The sequence below is a fragment of the Orbicella franksi genome, chromosome 6, assembly GCF_964199315.1.
Source record: "Orbicella franksi chromosome 6, jaOrbFran1.1, whole genome shotgun sequence".
In the NCBI taxonomy this organism is placed as follows: Eukaryota; Metazoa; Cnidaria; class Anthozoa; order Scleractinia; family Merulinidae; genus Orbicella; species Orbicella franksi.
The window spans coordinates 27050353-27078120 of record NC_138150.1 but is presented as its reverse complement, the minus strand read 5'-3'; the positions used below and the strand labels follow the sequence as shown (position 1 = coordinate 27078120).

General features: G+C 38.4%; 3 protein-coding genes across 3 annotated transcripts; all 3 read left to right on the top strand.

The window, feature by feature from the left end:
* The first annotated feature begins 160 nt into the window (after nucleotides 1-160).
* Nucleotides 161-9635, top strand: LOC145488953 (uncharacterized). The gene is made up of 3 exons (XM_081467808.1): nucleotides 161-753; nucleotides 8778-9046; nucleotides 9435-9635. Exons 1-3 carry the CDS (start codon nucleotides 690-692, stop codon nucleotides 9633-9635), a joined length of 534 nt encoding a protein of 177 aa, XP_081323934.1. The 5' UTR covers nucleotides 161-689.
* A 587-nt stretch (nucleotides 9636-10222) lies between these two features.
* Nucleotides 10223-13370, top strand: LOC145488949 (latrophilin Cirl-like). The gene is made up of 4 exons (XM_081467804.1): nucleotides 10223-10295; nucleotides 11224-11346; nucleotides 11507-11629; nucleotides 12199-13370. The coding sequence occupies exons 1-4, from the start codon at nucleotides 10283-10285 to the stop codon at nucleotides 12489-12491; spliced, it is 552 nt and encodes a 183-aa protein (XP_081323930.1). The 5' UTR covers nucleotides 10223-10282; the 3' UTR covers nucleotides 12492-13370.
* A 7380-nt stretch (nucleotides 13371-20750) lies between these two features.
* Nucleotides 20751-22677, top strand: LOC145488941 (uncharacterized). Its single transcript, XM_081467796.1, has one exon. It carries the CDS (start codon nucleotides 20798-20800, stop codon nucleotides 21416-21418), a length of 621 nt encoding a protein of 206 aa, XP_081323922.1. The 5' UTR covers nucleotides 20751-20797; the 3' UTR covers nucleotides 21419-22677.
* The last annotated feature ends 5091 nt before the right edge of the window (nucleotides 22678-27768 follow it).

Genomic DNA, 27768 nt, shown 5'->3' with positions numbered 1-27768 from the left:
AGCCACTTTCACACGGTTTCTTTACATATATAGCTATAAAGCAGTGACGCAGGATACCAGTAAATATTTGATTTCTAACAACTTCAGCGATGGAATGGATTCGACTGATGGTTTTACGTTGTTGTTTTGGGAGGCTGTTTAACAAATGTAATGTCCAAGGTTCACAGAACGAATAAATTATAAGCCTCCCTTTCAAATTTCTGGCTTCTTTAAAGCGTTTTGAGTAGGCGCTCTTTGGTTTTTTTTTTTTGTTTTTTTGTTTTGTTTTTTTCAAGCAAGGCCTAAAAGGTAATTGCGACTGAAAAACGTACTTAACTCAATTTGTTTTTAGAAATGTGGTACACCACGTAACCATAGCAACATCTTTCTTTTATTAGCAATGTCAAAGACAATTAACAGTGTGCCAAGATAATAGCTAGCATCATTTTACATGTAAATTTTAATAAAAAACCAATTTACTGCTCCAACCACAATACAGGGAACCACTTAAGTTGTAGCAGTCAGTAATAATTAATAAGTGATAACTCCTTGGAGCTGGCATATTTGAATACGGAACAAGTTTAAACTTACTTCAGATGTCGCAGGTTAGCTCATGATTCACACCATCATTGAGCCATCCCCAAAGCTTCTCGCTGGAATGTAACACTACCAAACCGTTTTCACAATGTTTTCGAAAACCTGTCGTAAAAATGCTGTCTCCATTTTCCGGCCTTGTTTTCGTCTTGTTCACTTCCCTGATCCCGGATGCACAAGGTAAAGTTTTCCTCATTCACTGTTAGAAAATATTCTACCTTTATTGTTTTTATCACCATTTTTGCCCATGTATAGCACTTTTTGAAAGATTAACCAACAATATTTTTAGTGCCGTTGTTTATATAATTGAATAATGTAAATACTTCTTTTCATAAGAGTCGTTATATTTTGCGTTAATTTCTGAACTGCAGGTACATGATCGTGAATAGTTAAAACTAACGAGAGCTTCGCCTGCTTTCAAGACTGATCAAAAAATTCATAGTATGCTGGTGAAAAGTTACTGCGTTAACCAGTACGTATTTTTGTTACAGCATTTTTTTGATCGAAAAAGAAATTGTTACTTGCCAAGAAACTACAAAACTAAAGTCTTGACTGAATGTAAAGTTTGGGTGTCAAAAAGAAAAGAAAACTGACAGGAAAGTTTTTTTTTTTTCCAAATAACCAACGGCCAGCTTATTTTTGTTTTTGTCTTTGACAGGATAAGCGACGAGTTTTGAACTGGACTTGCATTCGTTAGAAAAATAATACTCTACCGGCGTCATCTTTCATACCTTGTCAGGCCATTTCTTTGAAATTTTTTAGACCTGCCAAGCACAACTTTGTATATTGAGCTTATAAACTATTTGTGTTAAGTCTTTCAAAACGGAAAACAATCCTTACGTTGCGCCGGAAAATATATATATGATAGTGCGCACTAAACGGGAAGCAAACAACTGAGACAATTTGTTAATGTTTTTTTTTTTTGTCAACCTGGAAAAAGTTTGTTAAGAGGCGAAACTTGAAATGACTGTTGTTTCGTAATAATCATAGATTATGTTGTTTAAGAAAAAACGCGATCGGAGAAATGAAATATACGTGGAGTTGTTTTTTTTCAGATAGCTTTCATTCTCAAAAAAACACTCTGCAAATTGCTCCAGAATTTAAAAAAATGAAAACTTAATGAGTTAGAGCGCGAATCTTTTTTTCTGAAAACTAAGTTGAAGTAACAGCTGTTTTGTTTTCCTAAACAGTTTCTTGAGAAAAAAAACTCAACGTTGTGTACGTAAAATTAGCCCGAACGCATTACATGTAATAGGTCACATTTAATACATCGCCGAGGGGAAGTTTTATAACTGAAATAACACCTAATTCAAACAGGTGGCTTTGACATGCACATGCAAATGTGTTTAGCAGTTGTCGTATTAGACTCGTTTTCTCAAAACAAAGCTACAAACTTCATGACTTATCCTCAGTCAAAAAAGACTTACACTGAAAGTAAGTTCACGCAATTATGCTCGAGTTCAAAGAGAATTTCAGGACACGTTTGGTGAACTCAAACCGTCCAAACCAGCACACTCTTCCTGTTTTTCCAGTTTTATTTCTTATTTCACCGGTGCCACATGCACCTACTCCAGATGCCTCGATACCGGAGTTTTCCAAAAATGCAAAACTAAGCTAAGTAACTTTTTACAGTTTTGGCCTGTGAAGTTATATGGTTGTAAAGTTCTGGAGAGCTGCATGGCTTCAGAAAAAATGCGATATGAATTAGATAACTTAAAAACGTAAAAGTTCTTTCTCTGTGAAAACAAAGGCTCGAAATCAAAAGTTTTCATCTGAACAGACATTTATTCCGGTTTTCTTCATAAATCTTTTAAGACTAAAGAAAATTAAGAATCCTTATGTTGCGCCGGGACACTCTAAACGGGAGGCAAGACTGTTTTGTTAATGTTTTTGAGAACCTGAAGGAAGGTTCTTGGAGAAGCGAAACTTGAAATGACTGCTGCTTCATAATAATCACAATTTGCGGGTCTGTTTAATGGCCCATCCTGTTGTTCAAAAATATAACGCGAAGCGAGAAATGACAATGTGGTGTTTTTTTCAGAGATAACTGTCATTTGCAAAAATATACTCTGAAAAATACTGTAGGATTTCCGCAAAATGAAAAATTAATGAGTTACAGTAGCGCGTGAAGGATCCTTCTTGAAGTAAGTTGAAGAAACACCTAGTTTAGTTTCATATAACTCTTTTTTTGTTTTCGTAAAGTTTCAATTTGTAGAACGTTCCTAATTAAACAGGTGGCTTTGACATGAACATGCAAATTTGTTTAAACAAACTGTTGTATCCTAATTTGAGATCTATCGTATAGCTGCTTAATTCAGTGGCAATTTATATATGTCTTCCGTTGGGCTTTTTTTGAGATAACAAATAAAGGTTCCAGGTATATTGAGTAAACACACTTCAAAAAACTTGTTTTTCTGAAACATTTTAAAGTTACAGATCTAGAGCGACTCCGCGTTTAATAAAAATATGAACGAAAACCCCGATTACTTTGTCACATTATACAGTAAATTCACACAATTAAGCTCGCGTTCAAAATGAATTCCAGCAGACATTTTGTTAACCCAAATCGTCCAAATGACACGTTCTCTCTGTTTTTCCAATTTTGTTTCTGACTTCAGCTGTGTCACTTGCACCTTCTCGAGATGGCTCAATACTGGCGTTTTCCAAAAATGCAAAACTAAGCTAAATAATTTTTCGAAGTCTTGGCCTCTGGAGTTCTAACTCTATGTAACTCTTTATTTTCCTTGTTTTCTTTAAGTTTCCTTGAGGAAACTTGGCTCAAACTTGGACAAAGCTCTTAAAACGCGAAATCAACGGTTTGCGTAGAATTAGGCCTACCACATTTTATGTAATAGGTCACATAAACTGCATCGCTGAGAGGAAGTTTTAAAACTTAACTCACGCCTAATTCAAACATATAAATTTGTTTAAACAACTTTCATACTTGTCTCAATATGTCAAAACAAAATTAAAACTTCGTGACTTATCCTCAATTGAACGAGGACTGAAAATAAGACCTGAAAACATTTCGCATTTAAAGCCAGTACATTAGCATAAAACAGGATTTTTCTGAAGTGTTTTGTTTTGGAAATAAATTGGTCACCCACCCAAGGTTTCCGTCTCTCAACTTTCAGTTATTAGCCTGGCCAACATTATTTCGTTCTGAAAAAGATAACAAGCTTGGCGTATTCGATCGTATAGCTGCACCGTATGTCTTCAGTTGCGCCTGTTTTTCTTTGGCAGTCAAGCTGAGGTCGGAAAAACTACAACGATGGAAGTTTGGTTGAGAACTTAAAAATATATCAATAAAACTAAAGTTTTCAGAAAGCTTTGCTAATTGTCTAAGTTTCGAGCGCAGTCAACACATGTCAAAAAATTTCGTTTTGAAACGTTTTAAAGTACAAGAGCTCGACTCCGAGTTTAATTAAAATATGAACGAAAACCTCGATTAATTCTTCATTTAAATACAGAAAAATCACATAATTATGCTCGACTATAAGGAGAATTTCAGGATACGTTTGGTTAATTCCAACCGTCCAAACCAGCACATTTTTTCTCTGTTTTTCCAATATTGTTTCTAACTTCATGGGCACCTTATGCACCTACGCGAGATGTCTCAATACCGGTGTTCTCCAAAAGCGTAAAACTAAGTCTAACTCTTCGACGTTTTGGCCTCTGAATTTTTAACTTTTTTTTTTTTGCTGCTTTTCTTAAAGTTTCGTAACGGAAACTTGGCTGCAATTTGGAGAAAACTCAACGGTTTACGTAGAGTTGGATCGACCACGTTACATGCAATAAGTCACATTAACTACATCGCTGAGAGGAAGTTTTAAAACTTAACTCACACCTAATTTATACACCTTTCGTGCTTCTCTCACCATGTCAAAACAAAATTAAAAACTTCAGACTTATCCTTAATCAAACAAGACTGAAAATAAAACTGAAAATCATTTCCCATTTAAAGTCAAACACTTAAGTTTGAGCAGGATTATTTCAATAAAAGATAAAGTGTTTGGATTTGTATATAAATTGGTCACCTACCCGACGTTCTCTTGTCTTGTTATCAGCCGGGCCAACATGATTTCGCTCTGAGAAAAATCCAGTTGTAATTTCAAATAACAAGCTTGGCTTATTCGATCGTATCGCTACTTAAATCAATGGCATTCCATAGATGTCTTCAGCTGAATTGGCAATTATGCTCGATTTCAGAGAGAATTTCAGCACACGTTTGGTTAACTCAAATTGTTCACACCAGCACATTTTTTCTGTTTTATTTTTGTTGTTTTTGTAATTTTGTTTTTAACTTCACGGGCTACTCGAGCTGCCCCAATACCGGCGTTTTCCAAAAATTTAAAACGGAAGCTAAAAAAGGTTTGGGTTTTGAAGTTATATAGTTATAAAGTTCTGGTCATAGAGGTAAGTGGCTTCAGGAAAAAAGTGTAGTGTAACTAAGGTCACTTAAAAAAACGTAACAGGTCTTTCTTACAAAAACAAAGGTTCAAAATCAAAAGTTTTCATCTGAACTAACATTTAGTCGGATTTTTCATGAATCTTTTAAAATCAAAGAGAAAATAATCGTTACGTTGCGCCAGGAAATATAGTGGTGCGCACTAAACGGGAGGCAAGACTATTTTGTTAATGTTTTTGACAACCTGAAGGAAGGTTCGTGTGGAAGCGAAACTTGGAATGACTGCACCTTCTTAATAATCACTATTTGCGGGTTTGTTCAATGGCGAATTCGGTTGTTCAAAAATAAAACGCGAACAGAGAAATGAAATGTATTTTTTCAAAGATAACTGTCATATGCAAAAATATACTCTGCAAATTACTTTAGAATTTCCTCAAAATGACAAATTAATAAGTTGCAGTAATGCGCGAATGATCTTTCTTAAGAGTAAGTTGAGTCGAGTCGAGTTAAATAAAAAATGTGAACGAAAACCTCGAGTAATTTTTATACAGTAAAATCACACAGTTATGCTCGAGTTCAAAGAGAATTTCAACGCATGGTTGGTTGATTTGGCTGATTCTGTTGTTCAAAAATAAAACGAGAACAGAGAAATGAAATGTGGTATTTTTACCTGAGATATTAAACTGTCATTTGCCAAAACTACCCTGCAAATTACTCTCAAATTTGTGCAAAATGAAAAATTGATGAATTAGTACGCAGATGATATTTCTTAAAACTGAGTTGAAGTAACAACTAGTTATTTTCATAAAATTCCTTTTTTGTTTTTCCAAATACTTTGTTTAAAGAAAAAAAAAACTCAGCGGTTTGCGTAGCATATTAGACCGACCACATTACATGTAATAAATAACATTAAACACACCGCTAAGACAAAGCTTTTTTTTAACTTAACTTGAGATTAATTCAGTACATAATTAGCTTTGACGCGCACATGCAAATTTGTTGAACAACTTTCGTGCTAGTCTCACCTTGTCAAAACAAAATTAAAAACTTCAGACTCATCCTCAATTACAATCAAAGATATCAAAACTGAAAAACATTTCGCATGTAAAGGCAAGCTTACAATTAAGCAGGATTTTTAATGAGCGTTTTCTTTTGTATAAATATTGCTCACCTACTCGAGGTTTCCGTGCCTCAACTTTCAGTTATTAGCTTGGCCGACATTATTTCGTTCCGCAGAAGATAATTAACAATTATTCCATGAGCGCGCGTTGGATATGAGATGGTAAATAGCCAACGAGGCCCGTAGGGCCGAGTTGGCTATAACCAATCTCATATCCAACAAGCGCGAATGGAATAATTGTTTTATTAAATTCGGTGCGTTTGTATACTTGGAAATTATAGCTTAATTTTATTGGGTTTTAATTTTACAAAGCGACCGGAAATCGATGTGGCGAAAACAACAACAAGTGGGAAATCACATGACATGCGCGCCGTTTGTAAAATTAGTTGAATGAAAAATTTGAAAGCGAAGCAAGCGAATTTGCTGAATGAATTTACAATCAAGTAGAATTCAAGGAACGTATATCAAATGAAGGAGATGTAAACTTGTTCAGAAAGTTTGAAAAGCGTTCAAATTCGAGACATGGAGAAGAGCCGAATAATTGTGTACTTGCACATTGCCGTTGTAATAACGCTGCGGAAAACTTTGATCGCCATGTGACACAGACGTTGTGCCAAAATTATGCTCGACAAGACCTCTTTCGGAGTTCCCTTGCTTTGATAGCCATGACATTTCGAGCTGTATGTGTGGAGCTCATTGTTGGCCAGACTCAGAGTCAGAGACAGAAACTATCTTAGCGTCAGATTCATCTTCAGAATCTCCGAGGCCACCCTGATGGTTTTTCGTGGCTGGTAAAGAACCGGGCTTACTTCGGTTCAGCTCAAAACACTCAACTCCTTGAGGTGTTTTTCGCAAGGACAGCAATGATGCCTGTTTTCCTGAGGCCTTTTACAAATGCTCTAATAATTTATTTGCCTGGTCAGAGATAATGGAAAACGGTTTGTTGTGCGGCGGCGTGCGAAGGAAATGATCATTGGCGGCTCTCCTTATGGATTTAATCGATGAACTTTTGCAATACGTGCCATCTTTCTTCCTCGCAGATGAGTAAAAACACTTCAAACAAACATTCAGTTCTTCTTTTGACATTGCTTATATCGGTTTCGGAAATTTGGTGCCACCAGGACTAGCAAGCCATTCTGTTAAGGTAAACATTGTTTTTGTTACATAATCTTCATGAGTGCGTAAAATCTCGACTGTCATATTTTAATTTTGCAACTTTTCGAGGAAACTTAACGTATACGTACCGTTAAATAATCTAATCTCGAACTTTGTGGCTTTTTTGTTGTTACTGGGACGGCATTGTCCATAATTTTCTGTATTTCTTCTGTAGATAGCTCACCGAATCTGTTTTTTTTTTCGTCCATGTTTTTCTCGACGAAACTTGGCTTCCCGCGAAAAAGTTTATGCCGAGCGACATTTACCGCATTCATTTCCATATAAGGTCAAACGCAGGTATAATGGCTGGTAACCGAGATCCAGTGAACCAATAAGAAAGCTAGAATTGCATTATCCGAGGTTGAGAATTTAATAATTTCAGATAACAAGCTTGGCTTATTCGATCGTATAGCTGCTTGATTCAGTCGCACTGTATATTTTCAGATTCGCCTGTTTTTCTTTGCCAGTCAAGCCGAGGTCGTAAAAACTCCAACGATGGAAGTTTGGTTAAAAGCTTACGAAATATTCCAATAATGAATAAAGTTTTCAAACTCCGGCATAACTAGTTATCTAAGTTTCCAGTAAAATAAACCCAGTGAAAAAAGTACAGAATACAGAATAAAACTCACGCAATTATGCTAGCTCGAGTCCAAAGGAAATAAATTTCATTTGTTTAACTCAAACCGTCCAAACCAGCACATTCTCACTGTTTTCCAACTTTGTTTTTAGCTGCACCATCTCGAGATGCCTCAATACTGGCGTTGTCGAAATATTTAAATCTGAAGCTCCATAAAGGTTCGAAGTTTTTGCCTCTGAAGTTATACCGTAGCGCCGGTAGCATTCTGCATGAGTCTCACCTAATTATCTTCGATTCTTAAAACAGAATAATCTGTGCGGTGTCTGCAGAGGAAGGACGTCATTTAAAGTTTTTTTTCTGCAACGGAGTTAACATTCAAAGATAATCGACTGAATTGAGTTGATACGAAGAAACAACTACTTACTCGTGTGCTTTCTTTCCCTTGACTGAGTTTCTAGTCTACAAAAAAATTTCGAACTAATCTCCGTAACTCTCGCATTACCAAAACAGAAGCCTTGCGTTTTCTTGTTTGTCTTGTAAAATCTGTTTTTGCTTAAAAGCCACCTGAGCAATATTTTCCCCTATTTTCTTCTTTCTTCTTTTTTCTTCCTTTCTTTCTTCTTCTCTATACTTCGAGCCTTGATATTTTATTTCGAGTTTTTGCCTCTACGGTTTATAGCGCCATTCCATGTAACAGCTTTATTAACCCGAAAACCTAACTCGAGCCTCACGCACTAAATGTGCTTAAAAAAGTTGAAGTTTCTTTGCAAGGAATTACTCGTTATTTAAAATAGTATAAATATCTATTTTGACTGAAACAGAAAAAGAGATTAATGACCCCACTTTTCATCTCTTGCTATTGTCTTTATCTTTCATTTAACTGACTTTGCTAGGAGTTATTTCAAATGATAACATAAAGGTATGTCAAAATTTTCATTCTTTAGGTCACTGTCGTAATTTGCGATTCACAATTGATCCGATCCATGGTTACCGGCTGGAGAATCACATGATACGAACCATTGACGTCATCAACGAGGACATCTGCCAACTGAAATGCTACATGGAGCTAAACTGTGTCAGTTATAATGTTAACAAGAAGGAAGGGGCAAATGGACAACACAAATGTGATCTGAATAACGCTACTTCTGAACACCACAAAATACACTCAGGCGACCTCGCGAAGAACGAAAGTTATGTGTATCGCGAAGCTGAGGTAATCATGAAATTGGAAAGTTGGAGATAATAACTGAAGGTGGCTGGCAACACTTTCCAACACTTTCCAAGACTTAGGTTTTGATGGGTCCGGGATTATAACCATTCTTTATTAGTTGCTACAATCATGTTTTTAGAAAAACTGTCTAATCATTAAAAAACACACTGTAATCATGATACAATAGGTTACCATAGCGACAGTATGATCTGCCAAACAATACCTTTTATTTTAATAAGCTAATATCTCAAAACAAACTCAGTGACCCCCATATATTATAATTATTATCGAATTTTGATCAGCTGTTGAGTTTATAAATGTTTTAATAGTTGTTAAATATCGTCAATGGATGTCACTGTTGTAACAGCTATTTTTGTTCTTTTCTTTGAAGAATGCTTGTGCAAAGAAACCTTGCCAGAACAACGCAACCTGCCAGGCCGGTTTTACAGACAGAGATTACCAGTGTTTGTGTATTCCCGGATTTACTGACCATGACTGTGAAAACGGCACTAATACATTCTGTTCTAATGAGTGCACTCAACCTAGTTGTGAGAGGTTTGAGGGGTTAATCACCAAGAATGAGAAGTTATGACAACGACAACAAAAGTTGGCTTTCTGTTGCTGCTATCATTACTTATATTTATGTTGTCGTTGTTGCTATTACTACTGGTACTGTAGTCGGATCTTGCTTACCAGGCAGTACGCGCTAGAAGATCACAATTATCACCGGCGTCACTAAACAGATAGTTCACAGGAATCTTTTTATTCTGTTAGATATTGACGAGTGTACCGACGGAACACACAGCTGTGGTGTTTATGCTGTGAGCAACAATACACCGGGATCCTATAACTGCATTTGCAAAGATGGATTTTATGGAGATGGAATAAAGTGCACTGGTAACTATCTGTAACACAATCTCGTGCATCTAGTTGAAACTCAGTATTATTCAAAAGCGAGTAATTTTATCAGACATTGGTAAGTTACTTTAGATCGTATATGTTAGGAAATAACTATGCAATAACTCAGTATATGTGAGCCGGCAATAAAACAAAATGTCAGGGCGAAAAGTTTGGTAAGCACACCATTTCAATGAAACGTTTTGCAATTAGATTCGTTTTTTTGCTTTAGATATCGATGAATGTACTGACGGAACACACAACTGTAGTGTTAATGCTGTGTGTAACAACACCCGAGGATCCTATAACTGCACTTGCAAAGATGGATTTCATGGAGATGGAATGAACTGCGCTGGTAACTATTGCTATGTGTTTTAATTTCATGATAGTGAGTAATGACAAATTTATAAACTGGACAACACACACGACCCACTATAAGTGATAGACGCAAATAATATGAGGGTCTTATTGACCTGTATGCTTTTGGCTCGCCAGGAATAATAATGACACAAACAAGATATACAATAAATAAAATTAAATAATTAAATAATTCGTACACTGCTCAAATATATTAGACTTTTTGTTTTGATATTTAGTATTTGATATTTAGTCGTGTACGTGCCTATAATCTCTGTAACAACGTTCCATACAAGCTCTGTAATTAAACTGACAAATCACGCACTCTGATTGGCTGAAACAGTGTGCTTTATCAGAGTACAGATGCACTGTACCTTACTTATCTTACCTTAATCGTCTTTCAGGACTTCCATTTGATAAAAATAGCTGAGTGTCTCACTTGACCACCGACACAGCACAAGAGTTTCTTTAGAAGCTAAAAACGAGGCCAATTTATAATAGAACTTGCATGTTTAAATGTTCAATTTCTTTTTGTTGTTTTCGATGGAGACGAATGAACTAGCGGGACACACAACTGTAGTGTTAATGCTGTATGTAACAACACCCGGGGATCCCATAACTGCACTTGCATAGATGGATTTCATGGAGATGGGATAAACTGCACTGGTAACTATCTGTCATCCTCCAATAGATCAACTCTGTACTCCACCTCGTCTTTGCTCTGACGAAGGACCGTGAACGCTCGGATAAACGCCAGCTGCGCAAACTGTCTACGGTTGTTTATTTACCGGCTTTATTAACTTCAAGCTGCTTAATAGCTATAACCGTCTCCATTCACAGTGACCTTTCTTTGGAAGCTAACAATAACTGTGCTTATTTATAACGAAACTTATTTCAATAATAAAATTCCTTCTTTGTTGTCTTAGATATAGATGAGTGTACAAACGGAACACACAGCTGTAGTGTTAATGCTGTGTGCAGCAACACCGGGGGATCCTATAACTGCACGTGCAAAGATGGATTTCGTGCAGATGGAAGAAACTGCACTGGTAACTATCCTTAACACATTTTGGTTTAATGCATGTCATCAGATCTAGGTAAACTTACATTTTGGCTTCAGAATGAGGCACACTGTGTCAGAGATAAAGTCTCGTGACGATACCCTTTCAATAAAAAAGTTTTCCGGTTACACTTCTTTGGTTTTTTTAGATATAGACGAGTGTGCCAACGGAACACACAACTGTAGTGTCAATGCTGTTTGTAACAACATTCAAGGATCCTATAACTGCACATGCAAAGAGGGATTTCAAAGAGATGGAATAAGCTGCACTGGTATCAATATTGTTGTCAATATGTGTTAAAATTAAGGAGCTGTCTTATAAGGGAATTATTTGTTCAACTTGTCTATTAAACTTCAATACTCACAAGCAAGGTTGAAAAGAAACAATGTTCAGCCGAATCCACACTGCACATGCACTTTCCAAAACGTTCAACTTTCACTGTCACGCAATAAGAAATTTTAAAAATCGAAAACCATTCAGTGGACAAAGTCAAGAAATTTTGATGTTATGGAAAAAAAATTCAGCTCATTTCGGCTAATGATTCAGTTAATCAATCGTAAATTCTCTTTCAATTCATGACCGTAGCTAGCGTTTGACGTGCTTGGGTTCTCGCAGTTTCTTATATAAAAAGACATCTTCTCCTCCCGTGATTGTATGCACAAGAAGTCAGTCACAAATTACTAGATGGTGATGCACCCCGTCATTACGCGTACTGAAGGAAATCTTATACCGAGTCTTTGAGAAGCTGACAGACTAGTTAGAGGGACACAACAATTCAAGATTTCCTTTCTTGCTTAAGTCTCTTTCTCCTCCTCTTACTTTTTCTTTTATTTTCTGCAGAGAAGCCACAGTTTCTTGTCATTTGTGAAGGGGAAACGAAAGAAATAACCTGCCAAAACGGACGAAAAATCAGCATACTAGACGCGAACTATGGCAGGCTGGATCGGGATACGTGTCCAGATTCAAGAATCAAGACGACTAACTGTCGTGCCAGCAATTCTCTTCAAATCGTGCAGAACAAGTGTAACGGCAAAACCGAATGTCAGCTGCATGCTGCAAGCTCAGAGTTTCGTGGGGACCCGTGTCGGGGAACATACAAATATCTGCAAGTCAAATACACATGCCTGGAATAGTGGAGATAAAACTAAACATTTTAAATTTTTGGGTGTTTATTTTAGTCTGCAGACTCATATTGTAATTTTTTCTATTTATTCTCTTCTTTTTCTCTACTGTAAAATATACAAGAGTGAATGAAGTTACCATTGCTACGTTGTTGCAAGTAACGCACCCCGTCTCTTCGGATCCCCAACGTTAAGCCGTGTTCGGAGGGACTAGTACTTGGGTGAGTGACCTACTAAAAATACCCGTGTTGGGAGATTTCTCAGGATCTTTTCCGAGACCATGTCAGGATTGACACAGTGCTGTGGTCGTTCAAGAATTTAGCTGTTCATTTCCAAGACGTGTCATCCAGTTTAACTATCGGCTATGGAGTCCCCCAAGGATCTATACTGGGCCCGATTTTGTCTGTGGTATACATCAACGATCTCCCGCAAAATCTACTAAAGTCTTCAATAGGCATGTATGCTGACGATACGGTTATGTACTATTCTGACTCCAACGCAGATATCATCAAGCAGGTTCTACAAAACGATCTAAACAATGTCGAAAAATGGTTAGCAAGCAACAAGACTCAAGGATGCTCTTTGGTACTAGACAAAAACTAAAACATTGTCCAGACCATAGATTACAATTCCATGGAAAAGAAATTGAAAGAGTATCAAGCTTTTGTTACTTAGGGGTTACACTAGATGAGAATCTCTCATGGAACGATTATGTAAAATTGGTTTGCAACAAAGTGAGTAAGTGTCCCGCTTGCCCACTTTGTAACAAAGTGAGCAGGCGTCCCGCATACGACCTTTCCTCACCCTAAAAGCTGTTAAATGTGTGTATAATTGTTTAATAAAGCCGATGTTTGATTACACTGATACAGTATGAGGTGGGCTGTAAATCGGATGCAGTAACACCTTGCAACGTCTACAAAACAGGGCAGCACACATAATACAACTGAGGGAAGGCAACGACTGAAGAAGCTTTCAAAATGTTAGGGTGGGTTGATTTGGAAACACATAGGAAAGCCCACAAATGTCTCTTCGTTTTTAAATGTCTAAATAGCTTAGTTCCTTCGTATTGATCGGATTATTTTATTAGAAATCTCACTATTCACACGTACAAGACAAGACAAAGGAACGACATTTACCTACCGAACCCTAAGTTAACGCTAGGGTGTAACACATTTAGATTTTCAGGCGCGGTTCTTTTTAATGATTTGCCCACATCAGTAAGAGAAGCCACGTCGCTTTCCGTTTTTAAGAACTCTCTTAGTTTTCATTTTAGCCATTAGTTTTCTATCAATATAATGCTTAGATATGCTTTGATTGTTCTCTTTTATTGTATTGATCTAGAAAAATTGTACTTCATAGATATGTAATTTCCTTTTCATTCAATTTTTAAACTCCTTGCACATAACGTTGTGGTAATTTTTAAATTCTGAATTTTTTTAATCACGTAGTCTTAATCAAACAGAAACATTAACATCGTCCTCCCGGGGAAACCAAGGGCATTTGGCTTGGTGATGTGCCCGGAGGGGGGGGGGGAGGAATTTGTCGTCTGTGGTTGATATTGGGGTTGGGCCGTTTACAGCCTTATTGGAAGAGTAAGGGTTTTCAAAAAAGTTGCCTCGTAATCATCATGAAGCTAGCTTTTAAAGTACTTAGTTTAATTCTTTGATTAAAATTAAGGCAGTTCCTTTGTCAGTGGACCGAGTCGACTCAATTCAATTGGAGCAGGGGAGGGATTGTGGGTGGGCACGTAGGCTTCGTTGGATGAGATATCTGTTATTCGTTTTACCTGTTTTTATTTCCTCGCGGTATGTGCCAAAGTTTGATTTGATGCTATAATTATCTATGAAACGAATATAAGAATATATCGAACTGCTTATACTGACTGACTAGAATTCATTCCACTTCGATGAAATATCTGTTGTGATCTCAGTCTTCTATAAAGTGCTGTCTCAGCTTCTTCCTCCTCCAGCAACAAGTCTCTAGGGTTAACCTCGGTTTCTGTAGAGTCTTGTATTCTCCTGGTCACTGCCACGGCAGAAAAAACCCTGCAAGTGGCTTTTGCTCAGCTATTCTTCTCTATCGGCCGACTGTTCTGCATATCCTTTAACACAAGTCCCGTAGGAACAAATGTACCAACCGGTGAGAGGGTTCAAGGGCTGGTAACATGTACTGATGGGTCTGAGATCAATCCTTGTAGGGAGTGGGGGTGAGGTCTGGGGCATCTTCCCCCGGGAAAGGATTGAAAATCTAGACACGGTCTAAAGCCATCTGGTGCGTTTTAGGACACCTTTGTGAGATACTTTTGAGATGCAAGCCTAATTTAAGTCATTTTTGGGTCTTATGGATGAAATGCATACAGACCCTAAGTCAGAGGCAGATCTTGATTGTCAGTCACTTTGAGGACGAGATGACACGTGACAGATCTCCGAGAGTATAAATAGTCTGGCAGGTGGACTGGGTACTAGTAATTTCAAGTTGTTCCGTTGGCCATTGCTTCTGGCGTGTTATTCTCGTTGTGTAATTGCAGCCGTTTTTCCTTTTTTTGGGGAAAATTTTGAAGAGCTTTCCGTCCCAAATCAGTAGTATTTGTTCAATTTGGTAAGTTATCTTCTATTTCAAAACTGCTTTGTCGTGCTGTTTATAATTGGTTTTCTTTCTTTCATTTCGAAAATTAACTGCACTGTCCTGCCTTGTTTGTTCTTTGTTATTTCATTCAGGTGTTGCTGAGTGGAGTTTCCTCAGCGATATCGATACGGGAGTTGTTTACACACGCAAGCCAACATGTCTAGACTCGGCTTGTGTTTAGTGCGGATTGCACTCAAGCTAATACGCTTTAGAAATTTAAGAAATACAAATAATAATTATTAGAAAATTCACACTGCCTGAGGTGGACTGTTCATATCCGGCGCATATTTCATTCAGTCCAAATGGTATATTCAACTCACGATTTTCATAATTAGCAGTTCACTTTTAGGAAAAAAAAGTAAAGAACGGTCCAGTTTTGACCATGTCTAGAAAATGTGAGAAATTACACCTTCGGTTTCTTTGGAAAGCCGTGTTACCTGGAAACAAACTCAAGCTTTGCTTTCCAAAAGTAAACTGCCTGTGTGAATTAACCCTTGAACCATTCAACAACTTGTCAACTACGCGTCCTAAAGTTCTGGTAATCGATTGAAAAAGAGTAAGATAAAAAATCGTGGATTGACAAATATAGAAACAAATAAATACACAGGGAAAGTTGCACTTTGAGATATCGGCGATATCGACATGGGAGTTGTTTACACACCCAAGCCAACATATCTAGACTCGGCTTGTGCTTAGTGCGGATTGCACTCAAGCTAATACGCTTTCGCAAGCCCACATTCATTGGCTTGAAATCCGGTGCGGGTTACACCACAAGCCAGCTGTTACAGGGTTGTCAAAATAAGACGGCGATCGGCGCATTCTCGAAACTTGCGCCGCCTACTCCGAATGCTAGTAGGTTAGTCCAGGAGCCATAATCGGGGACGGAGACCGTAAGCGCGCGCCATTTCTAGTATTGGGGCTGTCCCTATGATATGGGACAATTTTTCTATTTTTAGAACAAATTGCGCCATCCCGTGCGGCACACGCGCGTACATGCTGCGAGGATTTTTGCGGATGTAGCGTGGGGAAATGGCGTCCGAAATTCCCGAAATGTTTGATGCTTTTGGCCCACAACTTAATGCGTTCATGTCTGTTGGAATTTTACTGGAATGTCAGTATTTCCGTCGTAAGCTGCTCCAGTTTGAGTGAAGTAAGACAGTGTCTAATTTAGTTATGGGCCGCTTTATATCACTGACCAAGTTGTGTTCCCTTGCTTCTTTTACAACAGCTCCACATTACTCCACTCTAAGTTTCACATATGTTGAAGATTAACAGCTTTTCCAAACCACAGCAAAAAAGCTAGTTAGATATATTTGGATATAGCAGCGTTTCAGGACTTCAAAGTTTCCCTCCTCTTGCCACACGCTTGCGAGGATTTCGCAGACTCTATCTCGACCGAAAAGTAAAAAAAAAAATAATAATAATTGCAAGTTTGAGTTTCGCTTGAATTGTAAGTAACGCTTGATGTTTTATCAAGGTCCAATGAGTGAAAATAAAGTTTATGTGTGTAGATGCTGATTAGTTTCGTTTGTGTAAAAATCCAGTGAATTGTCTGTTGTCAATGAACAAGAGCGTCCGCTGATGCGTGTTTTGTACAGTCAGTAAACCATGACAAACTGGACTTTCCCACTTTCGTGTGAAAACGTACATCGAACTCATATAAAATCTCTAGTTTTTAAATTCGTTTAAGAATGATAAATGTTTGAGAACATATTAAAAGCTTAGCTGAAAATAGGTGAATACAGCAGAAATAATCGGCAAAATTACGATGACGCTTTCTTAATCAACTCGAATAACGATTTCGATTTTCTTGGTTGAATTATCAAAACTCCTTGTCTATTTTATTTTCGCAGTGTAAAATGTCACTATGTTATAGAAACACACATGATGTTATTAGCCTTTTGGCGTTGATGAAAATTGTTGCAGCATCTCGGCACAAAAGACAACGAAAGAAATCTTTGTCAAGATTTGTTGACAATTGAAAACACCGATTCGGATTTGAAGTGCACGCGCTGCACTGTGCAAATAAGACTTTCCTTTCAAAAACTTTTGCAAACTCGCCAAACAAACAGAGACAATAAAAGACTATCAAAACAAGGTTTATTCATGATTAAGCATTGTTTGGGAAACTCACAAATTACCTCGATACCAGAGTAAAGAGTTTCTTACATAACTTTTCTTTATAGAACAAGCGCAAAAGTTTACGCGTTGAACTAGCGCGAGCAGTATTATTCATTCACAGTGCGAAATCGAAGTCATGTTTTCGACCCTGAAAAACTCACCATTTCCATTAGCTCAGAGCATAAAACTACATATAAGAGCCCTAGTTCTCATTCCCTGCCTTACTCCCTGCCATCGCTGTGAAAAATCTGCAAGAGAATATCGCAACTCTCACCATTTGATCACGCAACGTGACAACATCCACGCGAGAACCCCTGGCATGTGCGTGGATCCGCGCGAATATATGACGTCAGGATGGCGCAATTTGTTCTAAAAATAGAAAAATTGTCCCATACCTTAGGTGCGCGCGGATCCCAAGACTTACGGTCTCGGTCCCCGATAATGGCTCCTGCTAGGCAATAACTCAGTATATGTGAGCCGGGAATAACACACTATGTCAGGGCGCAAAGTTTGGTAAGCACATAATTCAATGAAACGTTTTGCAATTAGATTCCTTTTGTTGCTTTAGATATCGACGAGTGTACTAACGGAACACACAACTGTAGTGTTAATGCTGTGTGTAACAACACCCGGGGTTCCTATAACTGCAGTTGCAAAGATGGATTTCATGGAGATGGATTGAACTGCACTGGTAACTATTGCTATGTGTTTTAATTTTACGGCAGTGAGTAATGACAACTTATAAAGTGGACCACACACGACCCACTATAAGTGATAGACACAAATAATATGAGGGGCTTATTGATCTGTATGCTTGTGGCTCGCCATTAATAATGATTACACAAACAAGATATACAACAAATAAAATTAACTAATTCGTACACCGCTCGAATATAATAGAGACTTTTTGTTCTGATATTTAGTGGAAAGTCGTCTACGTGCCTATACAATCTCTGTAACAACGATCCATACATGCTCTTTAATTAAACAAATTACACACTCTGATTGGCTGAAACAGCGTGCTTTTTTAGAGTACAGATGCACGGTACCTTACTTGCCTTACCTTAGTCTTCTTTTAGCACTTCCATTTGATAAATATATGAGTGTCTCACTTGACCACCGACGCAGCAGAAGAGTTTCTTTAGAAGTTAAAAGCGGTGCCAATATAATGGCATTTGTACGATTTTAAGTTCAAATTCTTTTTGTTGTTTTAGATGAAGACGAATGTACCATTGGTACGTTTATATGTGAGCCAATAAAAGAGTAACAAACGAGACATACCATGTATCAGAGCGAAAAGACATGTGACCATACCATTTCAATAAAACGTTTTCCAATAACATTCCATTTGTTGCTTCAGATATCGATGAGTGTACTAACGGAACACACAACTGTAGTGTTAATGGATCCTATAACTGCACGTACAAAGATGGATTTCATGGAGATGGAATAAACTGCACTGGTAACTATTGCTATATGTAATGTGTTTTAATTAACCTCAGCGAGTAATTACAAGCTTGCAAATTGGACAATACACAAGACGCACTGTAAATGACAAATACAACTTGACTGCTCGATTTGAATGGATATTTACAAGTGCGAGCTGGAGGCGAGCAGTTGTTGCTACCTGTAAAAACCAGATATGGCGGTTTTGATGTTTAAAACAATTATCTCTTTATCTAAGTGGGATTCTGTCTATCAGAGTAGATCATGGCGCTACGTCATCTTCAAATTGTGACGCATGCGTATTGATGCCTGATGAATTTGACGAAGCTGACGAATTTTGTACCGTGGATAAATAAAGATTATCTATCTATCTATCTATCTATCTATCTATCTATCTATCTATCTATCTATCTGTCTATCTATCTATCTATCTGTCTATCTATCTATCTATCTATCTGTCTGTCTGTCTGTCTGTCTATCTATCTATCTATCTATCTGTCTGTCTGTCTGTCTGTCTATCTATCTATCTATCTATCTGTCTGTCTGTCTATCTATCTATCTATCTATCTATCTATCTATGCTCGCTGTAATTGGGGACGGTGACTAAACGATTGGAGGCCAGGCTACCACTCTATCGCGGAAGTGGGGCGCTTTCCATTTAATTAAAAATTCGGGAAATTTCCAAACGGGTAATAATGGTATGGAAATTTCTATGGAATGTTTCAGAAAAATCCGGACGTTTATGAATTTCCGGCACGCGAACCATTCAACCGAAAATTCAGGAAAATTCAGAAGAAAAATTAAGTGGAAGGAACATTCTCATTGAGGAATTTTCTAAGATTTGGATATACCTCGCGAGCTCATCCTTTTTTCGGAAATTCCGGAAAGTGCTGTTCCTTTCGTCACCGAAAATTTCCGGAAATTCAAAAAGCTGTTTTTGGTCGAATGGAAAATTACCGCGAGCTACCCATTGCCTCTGATTCATAACGAGACTTGGCTTGGACCTGGGGCCCGTTTCTCGAAATCCCCGGAAACCTTTTCGGGCCCGTAAAGCCATTTTTAGTTCATCGATACCTAAAAACGGAGAGGTGTATACGCCTTAAACTACTTGTATGAAGAGAACCTCTGCTCATATTAGGAATATGTGAATAAAACAGCTCAGTAATCAAAAGGCTTGAGATTTTGCTATGGCTTTCCGGGTGCGAAAACTTTTCGGGACCTTCGAGAAACGGGCCCCTGGGCCACTATCTTCAAGCCAATCAAACTCATTTTCATATGAAAATTTTTTAAACGAGGACTCGTTTTGAAACAGAGGTGTAAGTAGCTCGAAAATAGCCAATAGCTAAATTTCTAGTTTCAGGCTCCTTTTTTTTTAATTCTGGATGGTTTTCGTCAATAACGAGTCGGATTTTCCCGTCGTTAAAGACGACACAATAGACCGATAAATTTGAGACGTAAACCTCGTTCTTCAATTGATTCATATCAGGCGACCTTTCCTCTAACACGGTTTTCGTCTCCAAAATTAATTCCGATAGTGTTATGTTTAGTTGCATTATTCTTTAAAGTTAGACTTTAAAAGTACAACTTACAAAAAACCTGCACTGTTGAAACAAATTATTTACCAAATTGTTGAAGATATATTTGTGTATTGTAAATGTTAAAATATATTTGAAAATTTCATTTTGGGCCCTTTCCAGGGCGCTGTCATTTTGGACCATATTGTAACACCTGGTTGGCCCTATAACCAAAATGAGGAGATTACAAAACCTAACCTAACCACTTGATTGGAATACGGTAGAAGATCTATTTTGCCGAGCAGCATATTTTTTTTGCTTTTCATTACCACTGAGGCAGCCTGACTGACTCATTGTTTGTGGTGCTGGTCTTAATTATCAGGAGGTACCGTGTTCAAAGTCATTTCCCTTTCCATAAGCTGGGCTTGGTCTCAATACCTCGGTTATGCCTTTTAAATAACCCAACTATCCCTGAAAAGCGTTATTGGCAAGTGGTCAATTAAGATGTTATTTTTGTCTTTAATTGCAACAAATTATGGGTTTTGCCACATTTCTTGGCGCCAGAGCTACAGTTTTTAGGTTCATAATTTGTTACCAGTCCTGATCTTCGGAATGTTGATGTTTCTTAATTACCCAGGATTCAATGCTACCTTTACAAATCTCGGGACTAGAGGAAAAGATTGCCCAACGTCACTCGGTAGTCACTACACGGGTCAGGATCATGACGGCCAAGTTACACTGTCCGGCGGTATTCAACAGTGGACTGTGCCGTACACTGGTCAATACAGAATAGAAGCAGTAGGAGCAGCAGGGGGGTATGATAACTACCGGGACAGCGCCCAATATAGAGGAAGAGGTGCAAGAATGGTGGGAACTTTTAACATCTCGCTAGGAGAAAAAATTCAAATTCTTGTTGGTCAAGAGGGAGGAATAAGGAACAACAGCTGGAGTTCTAGAGGTGGTGGAGGAACATTTGTAGTGAGAGGAAGCAATAAGTCTTTGATGGTGGCTGGAGGCGGAGGAGGCCTCAGAGCTGCAAAATCAAGACACCAGAGATGTAACGCCAGCACAAACATGTCAGGGAATCCTGGACACGAATCATGGTCAGGGGGCAGCAATGGACACGGTGCAGTGAGTGGTGATGATAAGCCGTCAGGTGAGAGTGAAAATAAGGATGATTATCATATGACCCGTACGGCCCCGCGCGCAATTTTCTTGGAAAACCAGAAGTAAAAAGGTCCCGTATGAGGGCCTTACGCGTCGAAGTGATAGGGCCGGAAAAACACGTACGGCCCTACTAGAAATGCGTACGGCCCTACTAGAAACTCAATGCGAGTTAATGACAAAACAATTTTGTCGCTGCAAAATTTTGTTCTCTTTAAAATGAGTGATGAAAGTGAACATTCTGAGAGCGAAGATTACTATCCAGGCGAACTGTCCGATGCAGAACTACTTCAGTCTCCAACTCACTCCGAAAGCACAGAAATAAAGTCAACAGTCCTCACAACTGAAGAAGTTCACAACTTTCTCAGAAGTCAACAACAAGCAAACAGGCGGTCAAGAAAACAACTTTTCCGGATGAATTGTCCGATAATTAACCTTCGGAATAAGCAAACAGTCTTGAGGCGAAACTTCTTTCAGTGGAAAGCATCAAAGAATTCATCGTGGGTCAAAAGCAAGAAAACCGGCAAGTCGCGAAGAAAACAAAGTACGATTCAAATTTTTTCTTCGAGTTTCCAGAGTTGGGAGAAGAGAAATCACAAACATACCTTGTGTCAGGAGCCATAATCGGGGACGGAGACCGTAAGCGCGCGCCAATTCTAGTATTGGGGCTGTCCCCATGATATGGGACAACTTTTCTATTTTTAGAACAAATTGCACCATGGCCTGCGGCACACGCGCGTACATGCTGCGAGGATTTTTGTGGATGTCGCGCGGGGGAAATGGCGTCCGAAATTCCCGAAATGTTTCATGTTTTTGGCCCACAACTCAACGCGTTTACGTCTGTTGGAATTTTTCTTAAGTATTTTCGCCGTAAGCTGCTCCAGTTTGAGTGAAGTAAGACATTGTCGAATTTAGGTATGTTCCGCTTTAAGCTTTATATATATATCGCTGACCAAGTTATGTTCCGATGCTTTTTTTACATAAGTAGTACATTACTCCACTTTAAATTTCACATATGTTGAAGATTAACAGCTTTTCCATGACACAGCAAAAAACTAGCTGGATATATTTAGATATAGCAGAGATTCAGGACTTCATAGTTTCCTAGCTCCTATTGCCACACGCTTGCGAGGAATTTGCCAGTCTATCGCGACCGAAAAGTAAAACAAAATACAGTGCTAGTTTGAGTTTCGCCTGAATTGTAAGCAACGCTTTATGTTTCATCAAGGTCCAATAACTTTACGTCCGTAGATACTGCTCAGTTTTATTCGTGTAAAAATTCAGTAAATTTTCTGTTGTCGATGAATGAGAGTGCCCGCTGATGCTTGTTTTGTACAGTCAGTAAACACGACAATTTGTACTTCCGTCGCACTTTCGTGTGAAAGCGTACATCGAACTCAAACAATAACTCTATAGTTTTTGAATATGTTTAAGATTGATAAATGTTTGAGAAAATATTAAAAGCTAAGCTGAAAATATGCGAATAAAGCAGAAATAATCAGCAAAGTTACGATGACGCTTTCTTTAATCAACTTCGATTAACGATTTCGATTTTGTTGATCGAGTTATCAAAACTCCTTGTCTATTTTCATTTTCGCAGTGTAAAACTTCACTATGCTTATGTTGAAGAAACACACATGATGTTAGTAGCCTTTTTTGCGTTCGTGAAATTTGTTGCAGCATCTCAGCACAAAAGATAACGAAAGAAATCTTTGTCAAGATTCGTTAACAATTAAAAACACCGACTCGGACTTGAAAGTGCACGAGCTGCACTAAGCAAATGAGCTAATTGTACTCGTCAGATTTTCCTTTCAAAAACTTTTGCAAACTCACCAAACAAGCAGAAACAATAAGAAACCATCAAAACAGGTTTTGGTTATGATTAACTATTGTCTGACAAACTCACAAATTAACTCGATACCAGAGTAACATACGCGTAAGCATAAAACTAGCACGAGCAGATCTTATTATTCATTCAGCGGGAGATTGTCTTGTCTTGTTTTCGACCCTGAAAAACCCACCTTCTCCGTTAGCTCAGAGCATAAAACTACATATAAGCGCCCTGGTTCGTATTCCCTGTCTTATTCCCTGCCATCGCTGTGAAAAATACGTAAGATAATCTCTCAAGGTCTCTCAACTCTCACCATTTGATCACGCAACGTGACAACATCCACGTGAGAGTCCCCAACATGGGCGTGGATCCGCGTGGATATATGACATCAGGATGGCGCAATTTGTTCTAAAAATAGAAAAATTGTCTCATATCATAGGTGCGCGCGGATCCCAATACTTACGGTCTCCGTCCCCGATTATGGCTCCTGCTTGTGTACAGTAGGATAAATTGTTTCTACATCAGTGTTCTTTGAAGAGAAAAAACTGAGTACGAACACAAGTTCATTACCGTACAGTTCATCCAGAAAATAAAACTCGCTTGAATTTCCACTACACAGCAAAGCCATTAATATTCAGCTGGTGGTTCTCCCTTGTTCAAGAGAATCCAAGAGGTCTGCAAATAGCTTGAAACGACGCCGACATTTTCTTGAGTCTTCAGATGAAGAAAATTTGTGAACAATTTCAGTGAAGCGTGAAGCAAACTTTTGTCACTTGCTAAGTTTCTAATGGTTTTGACATATTTTTGACAGCTTTATGTCAACTTCCTGTTGGCTTTTTAACATGAATTGTAATTGTAGACTTACATTGAAAAACAAATATGAGAAAATGAGTCGTGTTTTTCGATGAATTGTGAGTTTTTTGTTCGACGCGTAGAAATAAATAATAAGAAATAATTTTATAGTAGAATCTTTTCTTAGTTTTTCCACGCACGGCCGTCTGATGTTATGTAATCGCGTCCTATTTAGGTTCAACCGTTAAGTGGTCATGCTTATTGACTGAGTAAGGTCGGGCTGGACGGGAAATATTTGTCTCTCGGTCAGGACGCACGCACCTCGCTGCGCTCGGTCCGTACGTCCTGACCTCGAGCCACATATTTTCCCGTTCGGCCCTCCCACTCAGTCAATAAGTACATATTATATTAACTACACCAAAGTCAGTTGCCGACAACACACATTTGATTAGTAAGCAGTCGATTCATCGGCCTTAAATATCTATCTCAAAACTTTCTCGATGTTTGGAAAAAGCAATTTTTCATCGGCAGTTCAACTTAAGCTGTCGAAATACACTTTTCAGTTTTCGGAAGCTGCCGTAAATTTGGTTGACAACAACAACAAACGCAACTATTTTCTTGTTATTGAAAGGTACAGAGAATATTGTTTGGTAGCCCTCCTTCTTTATCGTTTGTGGACAACCCGGGAATAATCTTTTTAGGCAAACCTTCTCTGCAGGACATGGGAATGAGTCGGCTTAATTTATTTTCTCAGGTGGTGGCGGCGGTGGTTTTTACTCCAGTGGGAGAAGTAGAAAGAAGTCAGGTGAGGGCGGCGAACGGGGTAAGGATTTATTCAGGGAGGAGTGGGTGGACCGAGTGTCAAGAAATATCGTAATTACGCTGGTTCTGGTGGTTTTGGTTGGGGCGGTGGTGCGGGCTACGGTGGATGGGGTGGTGGAGGGTATTCCGGGGGGAGCAGTGAGAAATCTGTACAGGATTCTTGTGGAGGAGGAGGAGGTTCTTATAATGTTGGAAAAGATCAGGAAGATGATTGTGGTTATAATACGGCTGGTCATGGCTTGGTAACCATTACATTATTGTAGAAAATATAGACCGCGCGCCGCGCACGACAATGGGGAGTTTAAGAAACCACGACGGCAACGGCAACGGGAACGTCACTGAACAAAAGAATTAATGAGCAGTACAATGGCTGTGCACGTGCGTTATAATTCTTGGTACATTTCTTTGCCGTCCTTTGCAAGACAACAACGTGAAATGACCAAATTTTGCGTTTTCTGGAGAACGTGAACCACGACGGCTAATATTTTAAATTTTTATTTCAAATTTATCGCTGTGTTCCGGATTTAGTTTTGCGATAGTTTTGACAGTGATAAACAAAGTAAATGACTTTAGAGTATCGCGAGATTTGTAGGTAAAATATAAATCCATATTTTTAATCGACGTTGTCCTCGGCGTCGCCGTCGTGGTTTCGTAGACTCCCTTATATCATCCAGCTGCAATTTTATTTGCTATAGATGTCTTGTCTGTACTGGCTATAACTGCTCCGGCGTCAGTATTAATATTTATATAACTTCCTTTTTTAACAAATTTTCTTTGATTAATTTTAATTTGTGTTGGTGCACTTAGTTGTCACCAGTTTAACCAAAAATAGTTATTTACACTAGAATTACTCGCTACAGGCGAAATGCTTTTCCCATACGTAAGTCTGAGAGTAAAGTACATTGGCATATCTCCGTTTTGTTCCCAGATTATTCCCAGCCACAGAGTTTTCGACAATTTCAAAGTTCTTCAAAAAAACACAACACTAGGTCGTTTTCTTTTGACCAGTCCACATTATAAAAAAAGAACACCATAAGCTGTGGTTACTTGATCTGCTTCAAGAATCTCGTACGTGCACAGACTTGCTGGTCGATTGATGGCACTTTCTAGCTAACGAATAAATACATGTAGTCTTAATTATTTGTTTTGCACAAAGTAACATCTCTCTTATAATATGTGGCGAACGGAATACTGCCAATCCAACTACCAGGAAACGTAAAATTTGAGGGAGCATAGATTAATCTATTTAGCACTATTTAGGTTTCCTTTAATTTGGAAACAGCATGCACAGATATCTCACAGGTCGTTTTGGGATTGGTATTACCGTGTGATCGACGTTGGTGACTTAGCTTTGACAGTTGGCAGTGGTCATGAAGAGAAGATTTTCTTAAGACACATTCTGAGTCTTAACTTCAAATGGGTCAACTATCAGATTCGAATTTAGTCCAAAAAGAGTAATCTTATAATTAGGAAGATGCTTCTTTAAGTGAACATAAAAATCAGGCGAGGTGAAGCGGAGTAGTATCATTATAAATATTGATTATATTCCTTGTGTTTGTAGCTGATATAACGCAGGCTCTGACTGGCCAATACTAGGGCATTATTTGTTCACGGGCCGATTACGGGCTTTCATATACTAAACTAAGAGATTATCGAGGCAAGAGAGTGAATCCCCTTATATAGGCCTTATACCCAAGGAAATCCCTCTTAAGTTATTTTTAGACATTGTACCCACTTCTTCCGCGGATATTACTCGCGCGTTGCGAGGATGTTTTCGTGAAGGATCTGTTTATGTTCCGTTTTGTTTCGTTTCAAAGCAAAGAAAAACCTCCAACGCTGTGGGGATGTCTTCTTTGATATTTTGATTACAAGCAAAGGGGCTTCGGCTCTCGGTATGTTTTAATACATTTCAAAACTTTAATAGGAGTTTTAATAAGAGACGGATGTCCCCTGCACAAACAATAACAACTGAATAAACGGCAGAGAAATGTTTAGACAAACCAGTACAAAGCAAAAAAAAAACGCCCAGACACAAGCTTGGCAACCGAACAATCAGATGGTCGAAAGTGCAGGCAAACGGTCGCTGCCCAAGTAGCGAAAAGCAGTTTAAGCAGCAACGGCAACAACGCCAAAGACAACGTCGATTAAAAAACGACTTAATATTCAACCTACGAATCTGGAGAGAATTTAGATTCATTCAGTTTGTCTATACCGTCAGAAATATTCCAAACAGAATATGTAAGGCCGTCGTATAGTTCACGTTCTCTCGAATATGCAGGATGTGGCTATTTCACGTTGTTCTTTTGTGACCTTTTGTAAACAACGGCAAAGAAATGAACAAAGAATCATAACGCGCGCCTACACAGCCATTGTACTCGTTGCCGTTGCCGTTAAAGTTTGCTTAATTAAACTCCCTAAAACCGAATAAACGACAAAATAATGAAAAACCAAACGAACACAAAACAAACGAAATCCCAGCCGAACAAAAAGACGGCTGAGAGTACAGAAAACATATCTGCTATGATTATGAAACGAAATTAAAAGATATAAAATGACTTTCCCACCATTTCGTCTCAGGTAGTTTCGAGTAGTCGCTTCGGCTGTCCAGGCATCGCGCGAGTAACATCCTGGGAAGAACTGGATACCATGTCTAAAAATAACTTAAGAGAGATTACCTCGGGTAGAAGGGGGATTCACTCTCTTAACTTGATAATCTCCTGACTAAACCTTTTAGTTCAGTCTTACTTTCGGTCTTTACGGGAAAATCTCAAAGCTCGGCCTTGCCGCTCGGTCAATAAGGCATGAGATTTCCCCGTAAGGACCTCACTCTCACGGCTATTAAGTAGTTAATAAATTCTCCTTACTGCTCCCTTAGCAGTAGTAGTAGTAGTAGTAGTAGTAGTAGTAGTAGTAGTAGTAGTAGCAGTAGTAGCATCAGCAGTAACAGCAGTTGCAGCAGCTGCAGCAGTAGCAG